At 44.8% G+C, this 21,779-nt stretch overlaps 1 protein-coding gene across 1 annotated transcript in view; it reads right to left on the minus strand.

The window, feature by feature from the left end:
• The window catches only part of HACD2 (3-hydroxyacyl-CoA dehydratase 2), a 102,415-nt gene that overhangs the window by 57,632 nt on the left and 23,004 nt on the right, over positions 1-21,779 (minus strand). The window contains exon 2 of the mRNA XM_004712310.3: positions 17,527-17,545. Within this exon, the coding sequence (XP_004712367.3) occupies positions 17,527-17,545 (19 nt within the window). The remainder of the gene's footprint in view (positions 1-17,526; positions 17,546-21,779) is intronic.

The following is a 21,779-nucleotide window of genomic DNA, read 5'->3' on the forward strand; positions in this document are numbered from 1 at the left end:
CCCCTTAAAGAAGGGTCATGGGGAAGAGACGAGCCAGTCGTGGTACAGTACAGCACCACTGAAACATACAACTTTCCTCTAGTTCTTTAATGCTTCTTCCCCCCACTATCATGACCCCAATTCTACTTACAAATCCGGCTAGACCAGAGCATGTACATGGATACAGATAAGAGCTGGAAACATAGGGAATCCAGGACAGATAAACCACTCAGGACCAATATTGAGAGTAGCAATACCAGGAGTGTAAGGGGAAGGTGGGGGGATAAGAAACGGGGAACCGATCATAATGATCTACATATAACTCCCTCCCAGGGGGATGGACAAGAGAAAAGTAGATGAAGGGAGACATTGGTCAGTATAAGACATGAAAAGTAATTTATAAATTATCAAGGGTTCATGAGAGAGGGAGGGTGGGAAGGAGGGAAAAATGAGCTGATACCAAGGGCTCAAGTAGAAAGAAAATGTTTTGAAAATGATGATGCAACAAATGTGCTTGACACATAGATGGGTGGGTGGATGGTGATAAGAGCTGTACGAGTCCCCAATAAAATGATGTAACAGGAAATCATGATTGCTATCCCTCTAGGTATAAAATCGAAAATCTCCGAAGCAGGAAAGGGGGAATCTCACTACTAGCAAGAGAGCAGTGCCAGGGGTGGAGCACATCCTTTGGACCCCAAGGTCCCTGAACTGCCTGATCCAGAAGACAGCTGTGATACCACCAGAGTGACTGGAGCAACAGAACCAGGAGTCAGGGATGACACAGAGCAGTGGACTTCCCGGCTCACAGAGACAGTATAGCTGAGTGCGGGAGACAGGAGGCTGGCTTGTGGAATTGGGTGCCTCTGGGCACTTAAATGGGGGAACTAGGGAGCGAGGCTTGCTGACCCATGGAGCTGGGGCTGTGTGTCCCTGGGTTGAGGCTTACAGTGGAGTGGCATGCCTTTTGGACATTTATTGGCAGCCCTGAAAGGTCTTTGTAACATTGCCTGAGCAGCGCAGAGACCAGGGCCAGGGGGCCAGGGCCAGAGAGAGGCCTGCCTACAGACAGGCACGACAGGGAAGAAACTGTCCTGATTGAACAAGATATCCTGAGCATTTCTCAACTGGATTGTAACCCGTTAGCTTCCCTAACAAACTCCGGCACTCTGAGCACTGTCTATGAATCTGTGTGGCCACTGCAACCAATTAGCAAACCCAGTAGAGTGCTGTGGGAGAACAGAGGGCAACGAAGTAGGCACGGCACATTCAGCAAAACCCCTACCATCTGGAATTACCTTTGACTGATCCACAGGAATTAATCACAGTGTGTCAATATGTAACTACAGGTATAGTTATAATTTACATTTTCAACACATACGAATCACAATACATCTATATACACTCTCCCCAAATCCACACAAATCAACAATATGAAATAAAACATTAAAAATCTACACCCGCATTACACAACTAAAAGGACACAGGCTGGTGTAGGCTCAAATTACTTGTAGCTAGGAAAATAAACACCAAATCCCATCAGAGTTACCTCTTGGGGAGAGGAGGAGAGAGCCAATCTCAAGAGGAGGAAGTCCACTTTCGGTGCAAAAGCACTGAAAGGGTGGTCTTGGTCCGCCAGAGCCAGCCTTAAGTCTATGGGACTCAAGGGGCAACTTCAAAAAGGGCACTGTTGCTGCAAGGAACAGGATGGGGAAGATGACAAAAACAAAGGGAGAGGTGCCCTCTGGTGGCAGCATGGTAAAGGAAAAGATTTAGCATCCAGGAGCCTGACCCTGCACTCGGTTCACGTGCACCCATGTGCCTTCCCCACAGGGTTAACTGAAAGGTGGCAGTTTGAACCCACCCAGAAGCTCGGTGGTGACTTCTTTTGTAAAGGTTCCTTATTCTGTGGGACAGCCCTATTCTGTTACGTGGGGCTTAAACAGACTCAAGGACACAACACACGCAAAGAAAGATACAATTCCTCCCTCCACTGACTCCCCTCAAACAAAATGCCACCAACACTTTGCTACACGGACATATAGAACATAAGAGCATCCTCTAGCCAGGAATCTCATAAATAGACCCTGGCTTCCAACTCTGCCCACAGAGCGAAGAGTGGAAAACAATTTATCACTATACAAAATTACTATCAGAAAAAAACAGAAAACAAAAATGATGAAAATATTTACTAATAAAAATCACTTCCAAAACTTTAGCACAATACCCTAAGCTGAAATATAGACTAAAATGTAACCCTTTCGGGACCAAATTTTTTTCTGCTTTGAATGTCTGTTGTTGATACCACGTTTTCAATCAAGGAAGGCATGCAACAATCAAGGGGCTGGGGCGTGCGAATTTAAAGTAACATAGATTTTGATACACGTATGTGGGGCACAAATGCTTCTAGTGGGTTCTTGGTCGTGGGGCTGTTGAGGTGATGTAGTTTCTTCAGTCACAGCTGCACACCGTCAGGTGGCAGCACATAACGACAACTGACGCTGAAATAGTGGGCAATGTATGTTGCACGGGTCAGGAAAAGGTTAATATGCCCAAGGCAGAATCGATTCAAATGAAAACTTAATAAAGGACAATGAAGGAATAAAAATATCAGGAGAATAAAGATGTGATCAAGTAAAAGATCCGACGTACGAGAAGACGGAGGGCAAAGAAGACCCAACATACACATACGTGGAATCCTTGACAGAGGGACACAGATTGATGAACACGCTGAAATTTAAAACTACAACCCAATAAAGCTTTGCAGGCCTAAAGCTACACTTTGAAAGGACCTACTGGGAACACTGCCCTGCAATGGTCAACTCTGAGACTAATAAGGCTTTCGATATAAAGACTTCAAATGTAAAGGGATCTCAGGTAAAATGCCTAACTTGCTTAAAAAGCCGAAGAAATTAGGCTGGCATCAGACTTCCCAAGAGGAACATAAAAGCAAATCAGTACAGGCAAGGCTTTCAAGAAATTCAAAAGTATAAAGTGTGAACTAATAATTGTGTCCGGTAAATCTGAGTTGTTAACATATGACTATGGGGACAAGTGCATCTACAAGCCCTTCTTGAGATGCTACTTGTCAAGAGAGGTCATCTGCCCTGGGCGGTGGGCCTTGGGTGAAGGCATCCTTCCAGAGCCACCTGTGTCACCCCATGGGACTTGGACTGGAGAACTGACACACATTATAGGAACCTCTGGCCGATGGCTTCTGCTGGGAGTAACAGTCTCTTCGTCTCTTGTGGCTGGTACTAGCATCCATGAAACAGAATGATTCAACGTGAACACTGAATATATTTACGTGTGAACTTAGAACTAAACCAAAGGTGAGACCGAGGCAGAAGAAGACTATGAGGAGGCTTTAAAAAGTTCATGAAACATTTAATTAAAAGATAATGAAATTTTTTCCCCATAAACGTTACATGCGCTGACAATGGAGACAAAATGTAACTAAAAACTGGAAGGAGATGGGAGAGAAAGAGGGAAACAGAATAAACTCACTGCTATATGGGCAACAGGTGGTACTAGAGAGTAAAAGGATACACCAGAAAACAAAGGACAAAGGATGTTAAAATAAGCATAAATAAGATAAATATGAGAAACTACCACAACACACAGCACCCCGGAAAACACAAACGATTAAGTACTTGACTAGTAGCCAAAGGCTCTGTCCCCAGGGTCCTATGACTCAGAATGGACACTGGAGTAGAGTTTGAGGGAGAGGGTCCTAAAGATCTGCTTCCAAAAGGTCGTAGCCCAGAAAACCCCAAAGTGAAGTTCTACTCAGACAAACCTGGGGGCATCACCAGTGAAAATCAACTGGCAGCCATTAACAGCACCACTACTTAAAATCTAATCAAATGTTCACAGCTCTGGCCTTCTTGTGAGTAGAAGGAATAAGAATAGTCCCCCCAAAACTTTTGAAAAATTAAGATTTCTGTAATTAACAAGCAAGCATAGTAAGGTTGCAGGATATAAGGTCAAAATGCAAAGCCAACTGCTTCCTTACACACTGGCAGCACAGAGTTAGAATTTGAAATTCATAAAGTAGTGCCTTTGATATTAACACACACTCACACATGAAACCTAATGGAATAGGTACAGAATGTGGATGAGGAGAACCTCAAAACACATAAGAAACAAATCAAAAAGCTAACTAAATGGAGATACATTCTATGTTCATTCACTTGGAATACTAAGACTCAATATTGTGCAGATGTCCCATTTTCCCAACTTGATCTATAGATTCAACCAAATCAAACCAGAATCCCAGCAAGACATTTTATAGCTACTGACAAACTAAAGCTTATCTAGAAAGGCAACCCACAGGATACCGAGAAAGAAGGTTAGAAGATTTATGCTGATTTTAAGACTGTAAAACTACAAAGAACAGATACACAGATCGGTGGAACAGAAAAGGGATTTCAGAAATAAGCCCACACAAATACAAACTGATCAGTGACAAAGGCAGAAAGGCCTTTCAGGGGACAAGGAAGTCTTTCGCACAAATGGTACTAGAACACCTGTACGCTCTTGTGAAAGAACAGAAATGACCTAGGCACGGACCAGCCCCCTTTTACAAAAAATTAGCTAAAAATGGATCACACATTTAAATGAAAAAATACAAAACTATAACATTTCTAGAAGAAATCGGAGAAAATCTACGCTATCTTAGGTTTGGTATACTCTACGAGAGATCAACACTGGCAAGTTGGATTTTATTAAAATGTAAAACAACTTCTTCAGGGGAGTCAAGGGGAAACGGAGAGCTAGCAACAGTGAAGTGCAGCGAGAAGAGAGTGTTCCTTAAAGAGATTCTAGCGATGACTGCACAACTCTTCTGAATGATGGGAATTGCATGAAACGCGAATTAGATGCCAATAAAACTATATATTAAAAAGCATTTCTCCTCTGCAAAAGAAATTGTTGAAAATATTGAAAAGACAAATCAGATGAGAAGATATATGCAAAAACACTTATCTGAAAAGGGATTTGTATCTACAATATAGAACTCAACCCAACCCACTGCCTCCTAGTCAATTCCCACTCAAGGTGACTCTCAGAGGACTAAGCAGAATGGCCCCTCAGGGGTCTGTACAGGCCCAGCCAGGCTCGCCTTCTCCACGGAGTGGTTTCAGCTGCAGACCTTGCAACCCGCTGCACAGCCCACAGCACCACGAGGACTCCTTAACATATAGGACAAAACTCTGAACCTCAAAAAAGAAACCAAGCAACCCAATCAAAAATGGGCAAGGGATTTGAAAGGCCACTTCATAAGAGAAGCTATATAGAGGACAAATAAATGTTCAAAAATCACTTACAGTTGTCACTGAAAAATCAAACTCACTGCCCTCAAATTGATGCCGACTCAGTGACCCCGGCGTAGAGCTGGCCCAGTGAATTTCTAAGATTGTTATGAACAGGAGTAGAAAGCCCTGTCTTTTTCCCACAGAGTGGCTAGTAGCTTTGAACTGCTGACCTCGAGAGTCACAGCCCAATTAACCACTACACCACCAGGAGCCTCCTTACACACCTATTAATATGGCTTTAAGAAACAAACAAACCAACCCTGACCATATCAATGACTGGTAAGGATTTGGAGCAAACCCCCTCACCATTGCTAATATGAATGAATACAAGAGTTTATAGTTGCTTTGCAAGACAATCAGCTTCTGATAAAGCTACACATCCTTCTTCCCACGATGCTGCTGTGGCTGAGGGCACGGACTTGATTCTGACTCAGACCACTCCTACAGGACAGAGCAGAGCTGCCCCCTCAGGTTTGCCAGGCTGTGAGCTTTGGGGGAGCACAGCAGGTTAGAAATAAGCCACATGCTTTCGACCCCACCAGCTGCTCTGAGGAACAAGGATGAGGCCGTCTGTACCTATAAAGATTGGTCGTTGTCAGAAGCCCCCCGGGGCAGTGCTACTCCGTCTTGCGGGGTGGCTTTGAGTCGGAATCGACCTGATGAAGTGAGTTTGGAGTCTGGTTGTCAGTTCTATTTCCCACAGAGCCTCTCTGTTAGCAGCCTTGATGCATGACTCAGCAATTATGCTCCACTGAAAGGAAAGTGCAAAATTACTTTCTATCCACATAAAACCATCACATACATATGTACAGCAGTTTTATTCATAATCTCCCCAAACAAGAAGCATCATCTCAGTAGGTGACTGGGTAAACAAACTGTGGCATGTTCATAGCTGAACCACTATTCAGAAATAGAAAGAACGCGCGATAGTGAACCTTAACGCGCACGTGGAGGTACAAATTGTTACTTAAGAAGAAAAGTTAAAAATAGTGAAAGGAGGCTCAATAAAGGGGTGAAGGGAATCCTCTTCTGAGAAAACTGAAAAAGACATACATACCACGGTCATAGAAATACTCCTAAATTTTCATGCTTCCTTTACTATCTTCATACATTATTTAACCTTCCAACTCCTGCCATGGAATCATAAATCAGATAAATCTTTGTCCAAAGAGGACTCAAGCTTTCAATGTTTCATTCCATGGAATTCACTCAAACATGGGTGTGTTCCCAGCTTCTCTGGAGTAATCTCAAGTTGGAAGCTCGCAATGTAAATGGAAGGGTAATTGACTTCAGGCTGCCCTAAACTGTAATCCTCAGAGAACTTCTGAAACAGAGCACTCTTTTTAAATTGAGCCAAAATAAGCCCATTGGTAACTTTAAAGGTGCCATGTACTCATAATGAAGAAATACTTATTACTCCTTTGGGGCAATACAAATTTCCATCTCTTCAAGTACTTATGATCACGTCATCAGTCAGTGATAGGAAAATACACATTTCTCTCTGCAGTGGTCAACTTGCTCAGTCCTCAGTTTATGCTATTGGTCAATGAAGATAATGATTATTTTTTAAATCACTTTATTGGAGGCTCGTACAATTCTTATCACAATCCATACATATATCCATTGTGTCACGCAAATTTGTACATTTGTCATCATCATCATTCTCAAAACATTTGCTTTCTACTTGAGCCCTTGCTATCAGCTCATTTTCCCCTCCCTCTCCATCCCCCACAAACTCTTGATAATTTATAAATTATTATTTTATCATGTCTTACACTGTCCGACATCTCCCTTCACCCACTTTTCTGTTGTCCGTCCCTCAGGGAAGGGGTTATATATAGATCCTTGTAATTGGTTCCCTCTTCTACCCCACCTTCTCTCCACCTTCCCGGTATCATCACTCTCACCACTGGTGCTGAAGGGGTCATCTGTCCTGGATTCCCTGTGTTTCCAGTTCCTATCTGTACAGAGGTGTACATCCTCTGGTCTAGCCAGATTTGTAAGGTAGAATTGGGATCATGATAGTGGGGAGAGGAAGCATTTAAGAACTAGAGGAAAGTTGTATGTTTCATCACTGCTATACAGCACCCTGACTGGCTCATCTCCCTGTGATCTTTCTGTAAGGGGATGTCCAGTTGCCTACAGATGGGCTTTGGGTCCCCACTCCCACTCATTCACAATGATATGGTTTTTTGTTCTTTGATGTCTGAAACCTGATCCCATCGACAGCTCGTGATCACAGGTTGGTGTGCTTCTTCCATGTGGGCTTTGTTGCTTCTGGGCTAGATGGCTGCTTGTTTATCTTCAAGCCTTTAAGACCCCAGACACTATATCCTTTGATAGCCGGGCACCATCAGCTTTCTTCACCACATTTGCTTTGGGGCTAGGGTGTGGCACCCCATAGGTCAACAAACAGACCTTGAACTACTTACAGGCTTTTCTTTTGTCATTGGTTTTTGTTCTTTTGTTTTCTTTTGTTGCTTTGTTTTGCTGTCTTGTTTTTGTGCATATTATTATATCTGTAGGTCTATCTAGATAAGATTGGCGGGATAAACAATCTGGAGGACAAAACAATGGGACTGATGGTTGGGGGGGGACATGGGGAAAGGCGGAAGTGGGGGAAAGGAAGTGGTGTTAACAAATCCAGGGACAAGGGAACAACAAGTGATCCAAAATCAGTGGCGAGGTGGGTGTAGGAGGTCTGGTAGGGCCTGATCAAGGGCAATGTAACCGAGAGGAATTACTGAAACCTAAATGAAGGCTGAGCATGATAGTGGGACAATAGGAAAGTAAAAGGAAATAAAGAACTAGAAGGCAAAGTGCATTTACAGAGGTCTAAATACAGGCATGTACATCTGTAAATATATTTATATATGAGGATGGGGAAATAGATCTTTGTGCATAAATTTATAGGTTTAGCATTAAGGTAGGAGATGCACATTGGGCCTCCACTGAAGTACTCCCTCAATGCAAGAACACTTTGTTCTATTAAACTGGCATTCCATGATGCTCACTTCCCAACACAATGGCTGAAGACAAAGCGGCTGCATAAGCAAATGTGGTCGACAATTATTTTTATTAGTTTTCCTCCAGGTAATGCAAACCTTAAGAGAAATTCTCTTCACTAACACAAGGGTGCCCCCTGGTGATAATCGTAGGTAAGTGTAGGCTGTAGAAAAAAATTCCTCCTGAAGAGATTTTATGGAACCCTGGTGGCCTGTGGTTACATGAACCACAAGGTCAAAACCACTAGATGCTCTGAGGGAGGAAGATGGGGCATTCTACTCCAGTAAAGAGTTAGAGTTACAGTCTTGGAAACCCTCAGGGGAAGTTCTACCCTGCCCTATAGGGTCACCATGAGTCACAATTAAGTCAATGGCAGTGACTTGGTTTCCGTTTTTATGTGATTTAAATACACCAAGAAGGAAAAATGTATGGAAGCAACAACATAGTTACAAATTATGTTTCACAGGCATTCAGAACATCCATGCATTAGCAATCATCTAATGTCTAGCCCCAACCCACTAGCTTTTTAGCTATGAAAACCAAGGCCCAGGGAGAATGCCCATTTGCTACCTAACTAGTAGCGTTGGCTTGGTTGACTGATAAAGCAACAAGTTGATATTTATTTCCATTCAAACCAAACCCCAGCTGTTCCTGAGAGAGCCAAGCCAAACCCGACTTGCTTCCACAGAGTTCATTCGGACTCTCATCTTTCCTCCATGGGGCAGCTGGTGGATTCAAACTGCTGACCTTGTGTTTAGCGGCCCAGCTAGTCATCCACTATGCCACCAGGGCACCCCTGTGAAGGCAGCAGAATCAAATTCCTGTATCCTGGCTCTCTCTGTGGCTTTCTCTTCTGAACTCCAAAGGCGCTCCCAGAATCCCAAAGGGATTCTGTTTGGTCTAGTAATAATAGCAAAGGGAAGAAGGGAAGAGCTCCTACCACTTAGTGAGCTAGCTAGGTACCAGGTGGTGTGCACATGCTCTGGGCCCATCTTCCATCCTCCTGCTCACGAAGGCACCTCAGGCTACTAGGGAGCATGCATTCCTCTCCCCCATCTCCTGCTCTCACACAGAGCAGGAAAAAACCAACAGAGTGGGTGCCCCAGGCCAAGGAAACAGCCTGCATCATATCCTGGAAGTGCGAAGAAGCCAGATTTATTCAGAGGGTGGGGGCCCGAAGCTTTGGTTATCTGAAGCAGAAGATGCGGGTGCTAAGACTCTTTCTTCCCTCTTTGGAACAGGAGGCAAAATGAGATCAGAAGGAAAATGAGACCAGCTCAATGGCTTTGAACTAAGCAATAACACAGAGAGAGGCTAAGCTGCGCTGGTGTGAAAAGCTTAGTTGAGGTGGGAAAGATTATGGTTTGAAGCTTTTCAAACTAGTCTTGATACAGAGCATGGTTGTTAAGATGCTGGAAAACAAATGTTCTTTAATAAATAACAAGACAAAATCACAGAAGAGGTAAAGGCTGACTTTGACAGCTTCCTACCTTGGCCTCTCAGCCTCAAAGGCTTCTAGGCAAGGGAGCCAGGCTAACTTCAAAGGGCTCCTCCCTCCCTGCCTCAACGTCAGTACACATGCCCCCAGGCAGAACACAAAGCTTGAGTCAGGATAAGAAGTTTGTTTAGTCAGGTAAGTGGGCCAGAGCAATGGACTTAGGGGTGGGGGTTCCCAAGGATAAAACAGAAAAAAAGCCAGCAAGGTGCATGTGCAGTGGTGCCAGCTCTTGGTAGATCTTGGGATTAGTAACTTGTACTTTGGGGGTTCACCTTTTAATACTGTGTGTACCTTTTAATACCCTGGTTGTGTAGAACTGCTAAGTGCAAGTTCTGTAGTTGAATACCACCAGCCGCTCTGTGGGAGAACGCCAAGCTTTCTTCTCCCATGAAGGAGAACGTCTACACCCAGGCGTCCTCAAACTACAACCTACGGGCCCCACACACACACACACACTTATCCGGCCCGCCGGGTGTTTTTGCCCTGTTTGTTTTTTCACTTCAAAATAATATATGTGCATTTGTGCATACGAATTTGCTCATAGTTTTTTTTTAAACTATAGTCCAGCCCTCCAATGGGTCTGAGGGACAGTGAACCGGCGCCCTGTTCAAAAAGTTTGAGGACCCCTGATCTACAGGGTCGCTCTGTGTCAGAGAGAAAGCCCTGGCAGGGTGCTTCCGAAGCAAAGGCTGACCATCTTGGAAACCCCGGAGCAGTTCTCCTTTGTTCTAATCCTCTGGTTTGGCTATTTCTTCATGGCACTTGGGTTTTTGCTCATGACTCCCTTCTGTTTGTCCTTACCCTTTGGTATGTCTTCAATAGCAGCGCCGCTAAAGCAGTTTTTGTGAGAAGAAAGCTCAATGAAAACAGTTTTGGTTTGTGTGCCCAACTGTACTCTTGAGGTCAAAGAACTCCAGGCGAGGAAAATTAACTCCTTGCCCCCTGGATGCTCTCCTTCGAGTTGTCTTGTGCTCAAAGTGGTTGGCGGGGTTCGGTTACCTCTAATGGGTGGAGGACAATCTTTTTTATAAGGGGTCGGGGTAGGGGCTTCGTGAGCAGGCTCCTCAACAGCTGCTCTAGCTCCTTCCTGCTCCCTCTTCAAAACAAAACTTGTCTGGAGTCATAGGCTAGCAGCCAAGGTATTACGGTCATTATTGTTTGAAACCAGTTAGCTCTAGGAAAAGCTTAAACAGCAAAAAAAAAAAGAAAAGCTTAAACAGCCTTGACAAGAGTGTAGCCCTTTTGAGCGGACAGAAGCCATTACGCACTATAAATGAACTAGCTGATATTGGGGAGGCAGGCTGTGCTGACAAGCGCAACGGACTGTACCGAAGGAAATGTATGTTCAGAAGGCTTGGAAGAATGATCAGAGCGATTATTGTTCAACTAAGAGCAGTTAACCGCAATGTCCTGCTTCTATACTCTGCTTGCTTGCGAACCTGCACGTTGCAACAGCATAAAAACCTCTGGAAAAGTAAACAGGGCACCGCTCGGTCTCCTCTCTAGAAGGCAACGGTCCCTGCGCAGGAAATGAAACTTTTTCTTTTGAACTTGTCGGCAGTCTGGGTTGTTTTCTTTCTGGGAACGGACAGTAGGGTACAACATAAGTAAACATCTTCATCAGTTTGAGAGAGGAATCAAGTTGGTACATAACAATAAATTATTCTAAAACCAAACTCAATCTATCTCTGCCGAAAGTTATTCTGTCCTTGTGCAATGGATGAACTTCAACCTGAGACATGATACCCTCCAGGCTGGGACTCCGCAGACAACGGCTCTATAGTTCTCAGTCAAAAGAAAACTTGGAGCGCACCAAACATACTGCTGCGGAGTTGATTCTGACTTACAGCAAGCCTACAGGAGGAAGTAGAAGTGCCCCTCTGGGTTTCTGAGACTGTAATGCTTTCTAAGTACACAGTCTCATCTTGCTCCTGCAGAGCCCCTGGGGGGTTTGAATGGGTGACCTTGTGATTAGCATTTCAGTTCATACCTCCCCCCACTCAAATGACAAGCGACAGTATAAATGGACGTGCAAGTTCACCAAGTGCACATGCTGTACCTCCAGCTCCTGTCCGTCAACTCCTAAAGCTGCATTCCACGTAGGGAGAACCACACTGCAGAAGCCAGCTGAGAACCAGCTCCCTTCCCGTGCCTCTGCCACAAGCTAACCTTCAAGACTACTCAAAAATAAAGATACCACTTCTCTGAGCCCAAGAGGAACAAAGAACCCACTACTCCTTTGTAGTCTTGTGAAACACTCATCTCATGATGTTTCCCCACTCCCACCTCTATGCTTTACAAAACCGAATCCATCAACGAGTCCCTTTCTGGCTCAGAGTGACCCTACAGGGCAGAATAGAACTGCTCTGTGGGGTTTCTAAGGCTGTAAATCTTTTTTGTTGTTTAAAAATCTTTTTATTGGGGGCTCTTATAGCTCTTCTAACAATCCATACATACATCAATGGTATCAAGCACATTTGTACATAGGTTGCAGTCATTATTTCCTAAACACTTACTTTCAATTTAAGCTCTTGGTATCAGGTCCTCTTTTGTCCCTCCCTCCCCCTTGATAAATTATAAATTATTTTCATATCTTACACCGACTGCTGTCTCCTCCCACGGTTACTGTTGTTCGTACCTCCTGGGGGGGCAGTTATGCATCGATCATTACAATCAGTCCCCCCCCTCCCCCCCCACCCTCCTGGTATTGCTGCTCCCCTTTCTGTTCCTGAAGGATTGAAGCAGACTGCCTCAATGTCCTCTGCAGGAGTGGCTGGTAGGTTTGAATCGCGTACCTTCTGGTTAGCAGCCGAGCACTTCACCCCTGTGCCACCAGGGCTGCTCGCAAGTAAAACCGACATAAAGCACTTAGGTTAAGAACGGAATGGAAGCATGAGAAAAATCCTGTCCCTCCTCTACCAACAGTGAACAAAACCCCTGCTCTGAAGGAGTTGGGGCGTGGGGAGTCATTGGAAAGGACACAGGGCTGGCCTCCTCATAAAAAGAACCCTCGGGTGAATTTTGGAGTCTTGTTTCTGAAGGTCATTTTTGCCAAGTTGCATCGTCCCGATCATGGACAAGAAGCAACGCCAGCTCAGGCTAACCATAAACAGCCCTGTGATTTAAGAAAAAAATTCATTTTAAAAAAGGCTAAACTTTTACAAATCTAAATAATGAATATTAAGGGGTGGTAAAAACCCTTTAACATTCTATGACATTTATGTTGCTTTAGTAGTAATAGCTCCCTTTTTGTGTCAACTGCTCATCACCGCCACGTTCCAGAGACATTCTGCTTCTCCCTTATTGCTCCATTTAAATTCCCACAGCAGCCTTGAGGTAGGTTATTATCATCCCCGCTTTACTGACGAGGAAGTGGAAGGACAGCATACCTCAGAGATACTGTCGTTTGGGTTCCAGGCCATCAAATAAAGCGAGTCTATGACTTTTTTGGTTGCCAGCACATGTAAGTCAGATGCACACGTCACCGCAGTCTATTAGGTTGAGCCCTGGTGGTGTGTACAGTGGTTATGCATTGGGCTGCTAATCCCAAGGTCAATAGTTGGAACCCACCCCGCTCTGCAGTAAAAAGATGGAGCTTTCTCCTCCCGTTAATGACAGCCTCGGACACCCATGGGGCAGCTCGACTCTGTCCTGCTAGGTGGGTGTCTACGAGTCAGAATGGACTACACACATGGCAGTGGCGTGAACTGAGTGAGCAGTCTATTGGTGTGCAAACATCCTGTGCAGAGGTTGAAATGCGGAGAGAATTCCCACAGTGTCACACAGGCAGGCTGTTAGAAAATGGCACCAACAGACTTGTTCGAAACAGGGTTGCCACAAATCTTCCCCTTGTAGCAAATGGAGAATCTGGGAATGCCTGAGAGGCCACACTTCAAGTCAACAGCTTCTATCTACACTGAAGATGGCACAAGAGTTCTAAAACCAGTTTCTAAAAGACGAAGCTGTGATAGGAAAAGGTTTAGAACGTAAGAGGAAAATAAAACATCATTCTAAAAATAAAAAGTTGCATAAGCAAAAGCACTGTCTTTAGGCTAATGCTAGAATAAGCCTTTTATTAATTTTCTCAAGGCACTGCAAATATTTTGAAACACATTTTGCAACAGTTCCTGTGTCAGGCTCTGGGATACAGAACCCAGCAAGACACGTCCCGCCAGCCTTGTTCGCCCCACCTCTTCACCTGCAGCTGCCTCTGAGCACGTGTGCTATTACTTCAATTAATATGTCATTGTATTTTTAATACAGAAAGTCTCTTTGCCTGTCTTAGAATTTAGTTTTTCGCCTTTTTATAAATGCCAACCCCTCTTCTCTCTTGACAAAGAGAATGCTGAGAACGGCCGAGGCAGGGCAAGTCTGAGCGTCCAGGCCACACCGAGGCAGGGCAAGTCTGAGAGTCCAGGCCACACCGAGGCAGGGCAAGTCTGAGAGTCCAGGCCACACCGAGGCGGGGCAAGTCTGAGAGTCCAGGCCACACTGAGGCAGACCTGTGCGCATCCAAGAGCAGATAGCGGGTCGAAGAGCAGTGAGTCTGGAATGCAGGTCTGGCTTAGAAAACTGGAAATCACAAAGATCTGAGAGGCCATTCACGGGCGCAGGGAAGAGGTGATCTATGGAAGGCATGTCTCCTCGGAAGAGGAGTCAGCCCACACAGAACCCGGGAACCCCTAGAGTGAGGGGCACAGAGAGAAAGGGAAGCTCCCAAAGACAAAACAAAGTCAAAGGGACAAGGAAATATGTACTGGAAGCCTGAGGAGCAGAACCTCAAGGAAGGAGCCATTAGTGTGGCCGGAACAGCCGAAAGGTCCAGCAGCTTCCGAGTGTGTGCACGGAACTCAGCAGGACAATGTGCCGGCTTTAGACCAAAGGGACGGAAGTCAGTATTAAGATAGAGACGGGAATGAGCACAGTGGAAAGATCATAAACTGTCCAGAAATCTGGTGAAAGGAATGAAGAATTATATAATAGAATTCTATTATATAATAATGTGGTGTCAAAGATGTGGCTTAAAATTAACTTTGATGATTTCGGGCTCTGAGCATTTGTGGGCTCTGAAAGGCAGAGGTGTATGAGAAGGGAAAGGCAGTTGGCCATGGCTAACGAGGCAGGGCAGAAACTCATGCATGGCTCAAGCACCTCGGCGAAAGGAGGCAGAATTTCACTGCAAGTATCTGCTTTGTGTGCCAGGCACTGTACTAGCTAGTGGGCTCTGGGGGCGCAAAGACAAACAGCACAGAACGTGCCCTCGGCGCGCTCGCAGTCTGATGGAGAGCAACTTGTCAACCACCCCACACACGAGTCTGCAGAGTGCAGCTCATCAGACGCTCTCTGAGGGAATGCCTGGAACCCAAGTCTACCTGTGTTCACCTCTCTAATCCCACCGACCAACACAGGCTGTGGCCATCCACCTGCTAGGCACCCAGTAACTATTTCTGATACATATTCTATGACATAGGGAATTTGTTATTAAAAATACACGGAAATATCAACTACAGTTAATGGTCAGAAAACCAATGCTTTGTATCCAAGAACCGTAGGGGAGAGAGGAGGAAGGCGTGCCCTGGAGGGCTTCTTCCTGTCCCCACAGAGAGAGGGTCTGGAGCGAGTCCAGACACTCTGAGACCAAAAATGGGACATAAACGGCTTGCACTCAACTACTAAGCGAGAGGTTGGCAGGCCTGGCATCCTGTTTCTGGAAAGGTAATAGCTGCCGAAAACCCGATGGGCAGTGCTAACTCTGAAGCACACAGGGCTGCTAGGAGCTGTGCCAACAGGTTTGGGGTTTGTTTTTATCTGCTAGCGTATCCAAAACATTTTTCATTTACTCATTTAAGGAGGGATAAATGGTTTCATTTCAAAGATGGAAGTAAAGGATTAACGAGGAAGTACACGTAATACATCAACCAGACTCATTCATAAAAGGCAGCTGGGCTGACTCTGGAGTCAGACTGGCCCGCCTCCACTAGCCTCTGTGAAAGGAGACCGCTTGACCTAACTGTCCAGAGATCAATCACACAGTCCTCTGAGAATCTAATGAAAGCTATGAATTACACTTCTACCTCGAAATAAACATGGAAGCATGCATACAAAATTCTGCAAATTTCAGGGGAAGAAATTTAATGTCAGGGTAGACACTTTAGTGAAGAAATAGCAGAGATGCACATCTTTGTTATGAAGATGCTTTGTCTTCCTTAAAAGCAATGGGCCCAAATATCACTGTGACCTATAACAAGAGCCCCAGCCAGATAGCATGCTGTGCCCCCACTCTTGTGCCTATTACGGGTTGAATGACGACCCCACCCCCAAACCTATGTTATAAATCCTAACATCTATGCCAGTGGCGGCAATCATTCCATTTGGAAATGGGTTGTCTGTTTTGTTAATGAGGTAGCATTAGCGTAGTGTGTCTTGAGTTTTGCTCTCTCTGTTCACTTTCTACTGTGAATTAGGTGGCGGTTCACAATTCAGATGATTATATTTGTATTCAACAATTTAAGCAACTTATCAAGCCTCCCCAGAGTGTGTGCAGAGGCATGCAGATATTGAACAAGGGACGAAGCAGAAGCAGGGAAAGAATGATGCTAAAGGACAGATATGCCGGCCACCAAGCCAGGCAGCAAGTGGAGAGAGAACTGCCTCACCCGCAGGGCCCAACAGGAGAAAGCCTCCCCTCCCGCAGGTACGCAGAGGTGGGACTTCTAGCCTCCTAACCTGTGAGGCTTTTGTTGGTGAAAGTCACCACTTGTGGAATGTTGGCAACAGCAGCACTATAAATAAGACAGCAACCTCATCTTCAATTTTCCGGTGCAGAGGGCACCACAGATTAAGTACCTAGTTACATTGCTGATCCGGGCCATAAAGTTTTGATTACAGCACTCCCTTTTGATTAGACACGTTGCACTCCCTTTTGATTAGTCCCCTTGACTATCCTGAAGCAGCTCTGAATGAGTGTGAAGTTCAAGTCTCCCCTGTGAGAAACAAGCCTAGAGCACACAGCGACCACGACATGCCTGATCCACAGGGGACAGCAATTCTTTTCTAACGGGCTTCTTATTAATGTCGTTAATTAGACGGGTCAAGATCTGCTCCCAAAGGTCACAGCCTTGGACACCCTATGGAGCAGTTCTACTTTGCATACATGGGGAGTCAACGTGGCAGCAACTGAGAACAACGGACTAGAAGGACGCCCCCATTGTCAGTTCCACAGCAAAGTGTGCGGACTCTCCCACCAAAAAGAAACGCGGGATCCGCTGAGGAAGAATTGCTTCCATCTGCAGAGCTCTAAGAGGAACCCTGGTGGTGTAGTGGTTACACGTTGGGCTGCAATCCGTATGGTCGGCAGTTCGAAATCACCAGCAACTCCTCGGGAGAAAGACTAGACTTTCTAGTCCCATCTACAGTTACTGACTCGGAAGCCCCCAGGGGGTGGCTATGAGGCACATGTTCTCCCAGAACCTAGCACAGCACCCCCAAATCACAGTGTGATAAATACTCTGGGGCTTCTACACGACCCTTGTAACTGGAAGGGCTAACATCTATGTGGTGGCCATGACGTTGGAAGCCAAAAGCCATTCCAGTCGGAGCAATTTTACATTGTAATGATTGCAGGGTTTTGTTTTCTCAATGTCCCCAGGAAGCAAGCCCATCATCCATGACTGAAAATCAATAGCAGAATCCCCTGTGCATAGCAGGGGGCAGAAATGCCGTACTTACCTACTGCACAGTGCAAAATCTGAAGGAAAAAGCAGAGAAGGAAGCATTAGTTAGTAGGCTCAGCAGTGCTTGTCAGCATTCCATTTGAAAAACATTCCATTTTAAAAACAGGTTACAGGCTAGTTCACAAAATATAAATTCTTAAAGTAAAAAAAATTATTTTGCTGTTTGTGGGTTGTTTAAAACAAACAAAAAATCAGTTTGCTTGTCTATGGAAGATTTCCTAAGGATTAAATCTCATCAGGTGAGTTTATCAGACATGAAGGATCTCTTTTTTTAATAAACTTCCATGTAGACATTCATTCTGCAAAACTCCTCCATTGGTCCCCAGTTGACCTCATTCTATGATCTCACTGAGCAGTGTTCTCTGTTCTCATCTCCAGCCTCGATGGGTCTTTTTGAAGCACTAGGTCCAGATTCCCACCTGCCTTTGGGCAGCTGAGTCTAACTATACCAGCAGCAGATCAAACATGGCATACCTCAGTGGGACACAACCCTACCCCTCTCTTCCACAGACCTACGGTGCCGCCTAAGCCCCAAACTCTCAGTCTCTTGGATTCTTCCATCCTCCTCATTCCTAAATCCAACTGTTTTCTAAGCCCAGCCAAAGCTTTAACACAGTGGTTCGCAACCTTCCTAATGCCGCGACCCTTTAATACAGTTCCTCATGTTGTGGTGACCCCCAACCATAAAATTATTTTTGCTGCTACTGCAGAACTGTAATTTTGCTACTGTTATGAATCATAATGTACATATCTGATATGCAGGATGTATTAGGCGACCCTTGTGAAAGGGTCGGTCGACCCCCAAAAGGGGTCGAGACCCACAGGTTGAGAACCACTGTACGTCTGTCTTCCCCATTCTTATCTCCAGAGCCTTAGGTGAGGCTGCCAATGTTCTCTACTTGCAGATCAAGAAACAAAGGCCCAAAGAGGCAACACAACTTTCTAAGTGACGAACAGGATAAAGAGCCTGGTTATCGTTTTATTTCTTGTTCTTTGCTTTTCCCATCATGTTATTTTAACGTACATTATCTTCCAGATACGTACAGAGGTCAGACTTGACAAGACTCAGTTTATGTAAACCATACCTAGTAAGATTCTGTGCTTGGAAATTATTATACTATTTGGGGAGGAGGGTGGTGCTTTGGATGAAAAAACTAAGCTGCATAAATTTATTGATAATGGCAAAGAGAACAAAAGAATTGCCATACTACAAATCTTAGCATTTTCTTCAAAGGAAAAGTCAGCTAGCCTCTCAAATATGTGACTTTGCAAAGATTAAGCTGAGCCTCTTGCAGCAAAGTGGAGAGAAACCCCAGATTGTATATCTAGAATAAAATGAGGAATGAAAGACGTGAATGAAGACGTGAATGGCCTTTGAGATAAAGCAGATGAAAATGCCTGCGTGGAAAACCAATTCCATTCCTGTTTCCAGACAGCCAGGCTGCTGCAGCCACAGGCCACAGGAGGGAGGGAAGCATAGCCTAAGGGCGAACACGGGGGTTTTGTGTGATAGAACATAAGTCCTCAATCCTTTCAAATCAACCCCCTCTTCTGACACATACTTGATGATGTCTCCTTAACCATCCTGGAATAAAACTTGTAGATGTTATAACCTGTCTACACAAAACTTAAATAATATAATAAACATAATGTCCTAACTGATATTTGAGGAGCCCTGGTTGTGTGGTGGGTTACGAGGTCGGCTGCTAACCACGAAGTTAGTGGTTCAAATCCACTAGCTGCTGTTGCACCGGAGAAAGAGGCGGCTTCCAGTTCACATCAAGATTGACAGCCTCAGACAGCCAAGGCAGTGGTAGGGAGTTTGGTGTGGAATAACTAATACTTGGAGAAGAAATAGTAAGTATTTAAACAAACCAAACACATTTGCTTTGACATTCAGATGCTCGGGGACACAGTGATAGCAGGAAGCAGTCAGGTGCAGAAAAGTAAAGAAGTCCACAGAGATACAGAGCAGCACTCGAATGAAAAATAACATCGAGGCCAAGGGCGGCCGCTGAAGCCGGAGTGAGAAGCCAAGCAAAATGACAGTCACCACTGAGAAACTGAGGAAGTTGTGTAGTATTGCAAATGAGCTAGACCTGATGGTTTATAAATGTGGGCTCAAAAGAACCCCCTAGGTGATGTCACACTGCAGGGCAGGAAGCAAAGCTCAGAGAAAAACTATGGTCTGCATCTGAGAGCCCACCGAGGCTCTCAAATCATTCTTTAGGGTGTAAAAAGTTCTTGGAAATAGAAGAAAGACTAGACAAAAACAAACAAACAAAAACACCCAGAAATGCAAGAGTCAGTAAATTGTGTAAAAGGGTCAAAGTGAAAAAAAAAAAAGCTGTCTGAAAATAAACTGCAGTCTTACAACCTGGATTTCCTTCATTGTTACACATAAGCAGTATGAAGTATTAAAGCAGCACATGCAAGCGGTCCAACGAGATGCAGCCAGTTCACGTGTCTCCACTAATTTAATCATTGAAGGCTGAACAGAAAGTGGAATCTGCTGCATATGCCATTCGGTTTCACTGCTTTTGCAGTAACAACACGGCAAGACTTTTCAACTAAATGCTAGCAACTAGCAAGCTGGAAATGCTAGAATATTTGAATAGAACAGAGTGTGCTGAGCGAATAAATTACTCAATTATTTTGAGACCAAATCATTATTTCATTAAGCCTTCCCTCTTCATGTCGGCTGAGGATGGCAGGCTGCTCCAGGGCCTCGTCCCTGGTGATTTCCTCAGGCACTAACCTGGGTACTGTTGGGTGGGGATTTTGCAGAGCAAGCTAAAGTCCCCAATCAACTGATTGTCAGGTGCAGAAATTATACAGGTGGACTTGACCCAACTAAGAAAACCATTTTAAAGGAACTCTTCCCTCCCTCTGTTGGCTAAAATTAGGTCACAGAGGTATTGTTGCCTTTGAAGCAAGAGGAGCCACTTGCAAGGAGGGGCAAGCAGCCTCTAGGAGCCAGATGACAGGGATCTCAGATTTACAACCAAGGAAGTTGATTCTGCCAGTAACCTGAACTTGGAAGGGGATTCTTCCCCAGAGCTCGGCCCAGTGGACAAGTGGATCTTGGACTTGCGAGACCCTGGGCAGAGAAACAGCCAAGCCCAGCTACTGATCTACAAAACTACGAGTGGTGTTTTAAGCTGCTAAATTGGTGGTGGCCAATTTTATTAGGCCAAAATCCAAAACGAATGCACCGAATGCCTTCTAACTTCATAGCCATTTCATTGAGCTTCTTGTTTAGGTTTCCCAGCATCAATCACTATTACAGAACCACGGATTTACATCTATATCCATTCAGTTGCACAACAAACCAGAAGAGGGCAGAGGAATCCAGAGGCTCCCCAGACTTGCACACAACTCACAGGGTGGGTTTGCTGGAATCACAGACTTCAGTTCCAGTGACGTAGCATAGCTCACACTTGGTGTGTAGTGGGGTCTTAAAAGCTTGCAAGGTCTCTGGAGCACAAGAGCATGAAGGAATCAAAGGCTCAAAGAAGAGACTCGTCCACTGGCGTCACAGTCCCCATGAACAAACAATAAATCTTTTCTACTAGCTTGAGACCAGAAGAAATGGATGGATGGTTCAGGCTACTGCTACCTTCTGTTCGGGGGACACAGGAGAGGATCCCAGACAGAATGCAGGAAAAGAACACAACTCAAATTCCTAAAAAGAAGCTCTGGACTAAGAAGAGACTAGAGCAACTCCCGAGACGACCACTGGAGATATTGTTGAACTTTGGGCCGGAGGCTCTTCCTGCAGGTCACCTTTCAGCCAAACGATAAAGTGGCATATAAAATAGATGCTAGTACCTGCGAATCATGCACTTCCTTAAACAAGGAACTCTATGAGATCAAACGGTCAACATTCACTCAAAAGCAAAGATGAGAAGGCAAGGGGGGTAAGGGAAGTAGGAAACAGAATGGATGTGGTGATAGTGCTGATACACTGTGGAGATTATGTAGACACGTGACATAATTTGTGTGGCAATTGTTAAGGTGTACACTTTGTGGTTAGCAAACTTTCACTGAGGACATAATAGATACACACACATATTTTAATAATTAAAAAAAACGTAAAAAAACAAACAAAAACCTACTGATTTATATTTGTAGAGGAATTAGCCTGGGGATGCTATATAAAGTCCTAAGAAGTGCAGGACCAGTCTTCATGGTGCGGGCCTGTTTCTCCACTGCAGGACCCCCACTCGTTCCTCATTCCCCAGAGGC

Source organism: Echinops telfairi, unplaced genomic scaffold (genome assembly GCF_000313985.2).
Source record: "Echinops telfairi isolate 266 unplaced genomic scaffold, ASM31398v2 ScPeMD7_17;HRSCAF=63, whole genome shotgun sequence".
In the NCBI taxonomy this organism is placed as follows: Eukaryota; Metazoa; Chordata; class Mammalia; order Afrosoricida; family Tenrecidae; genus Echinops; species Echinops telfairi.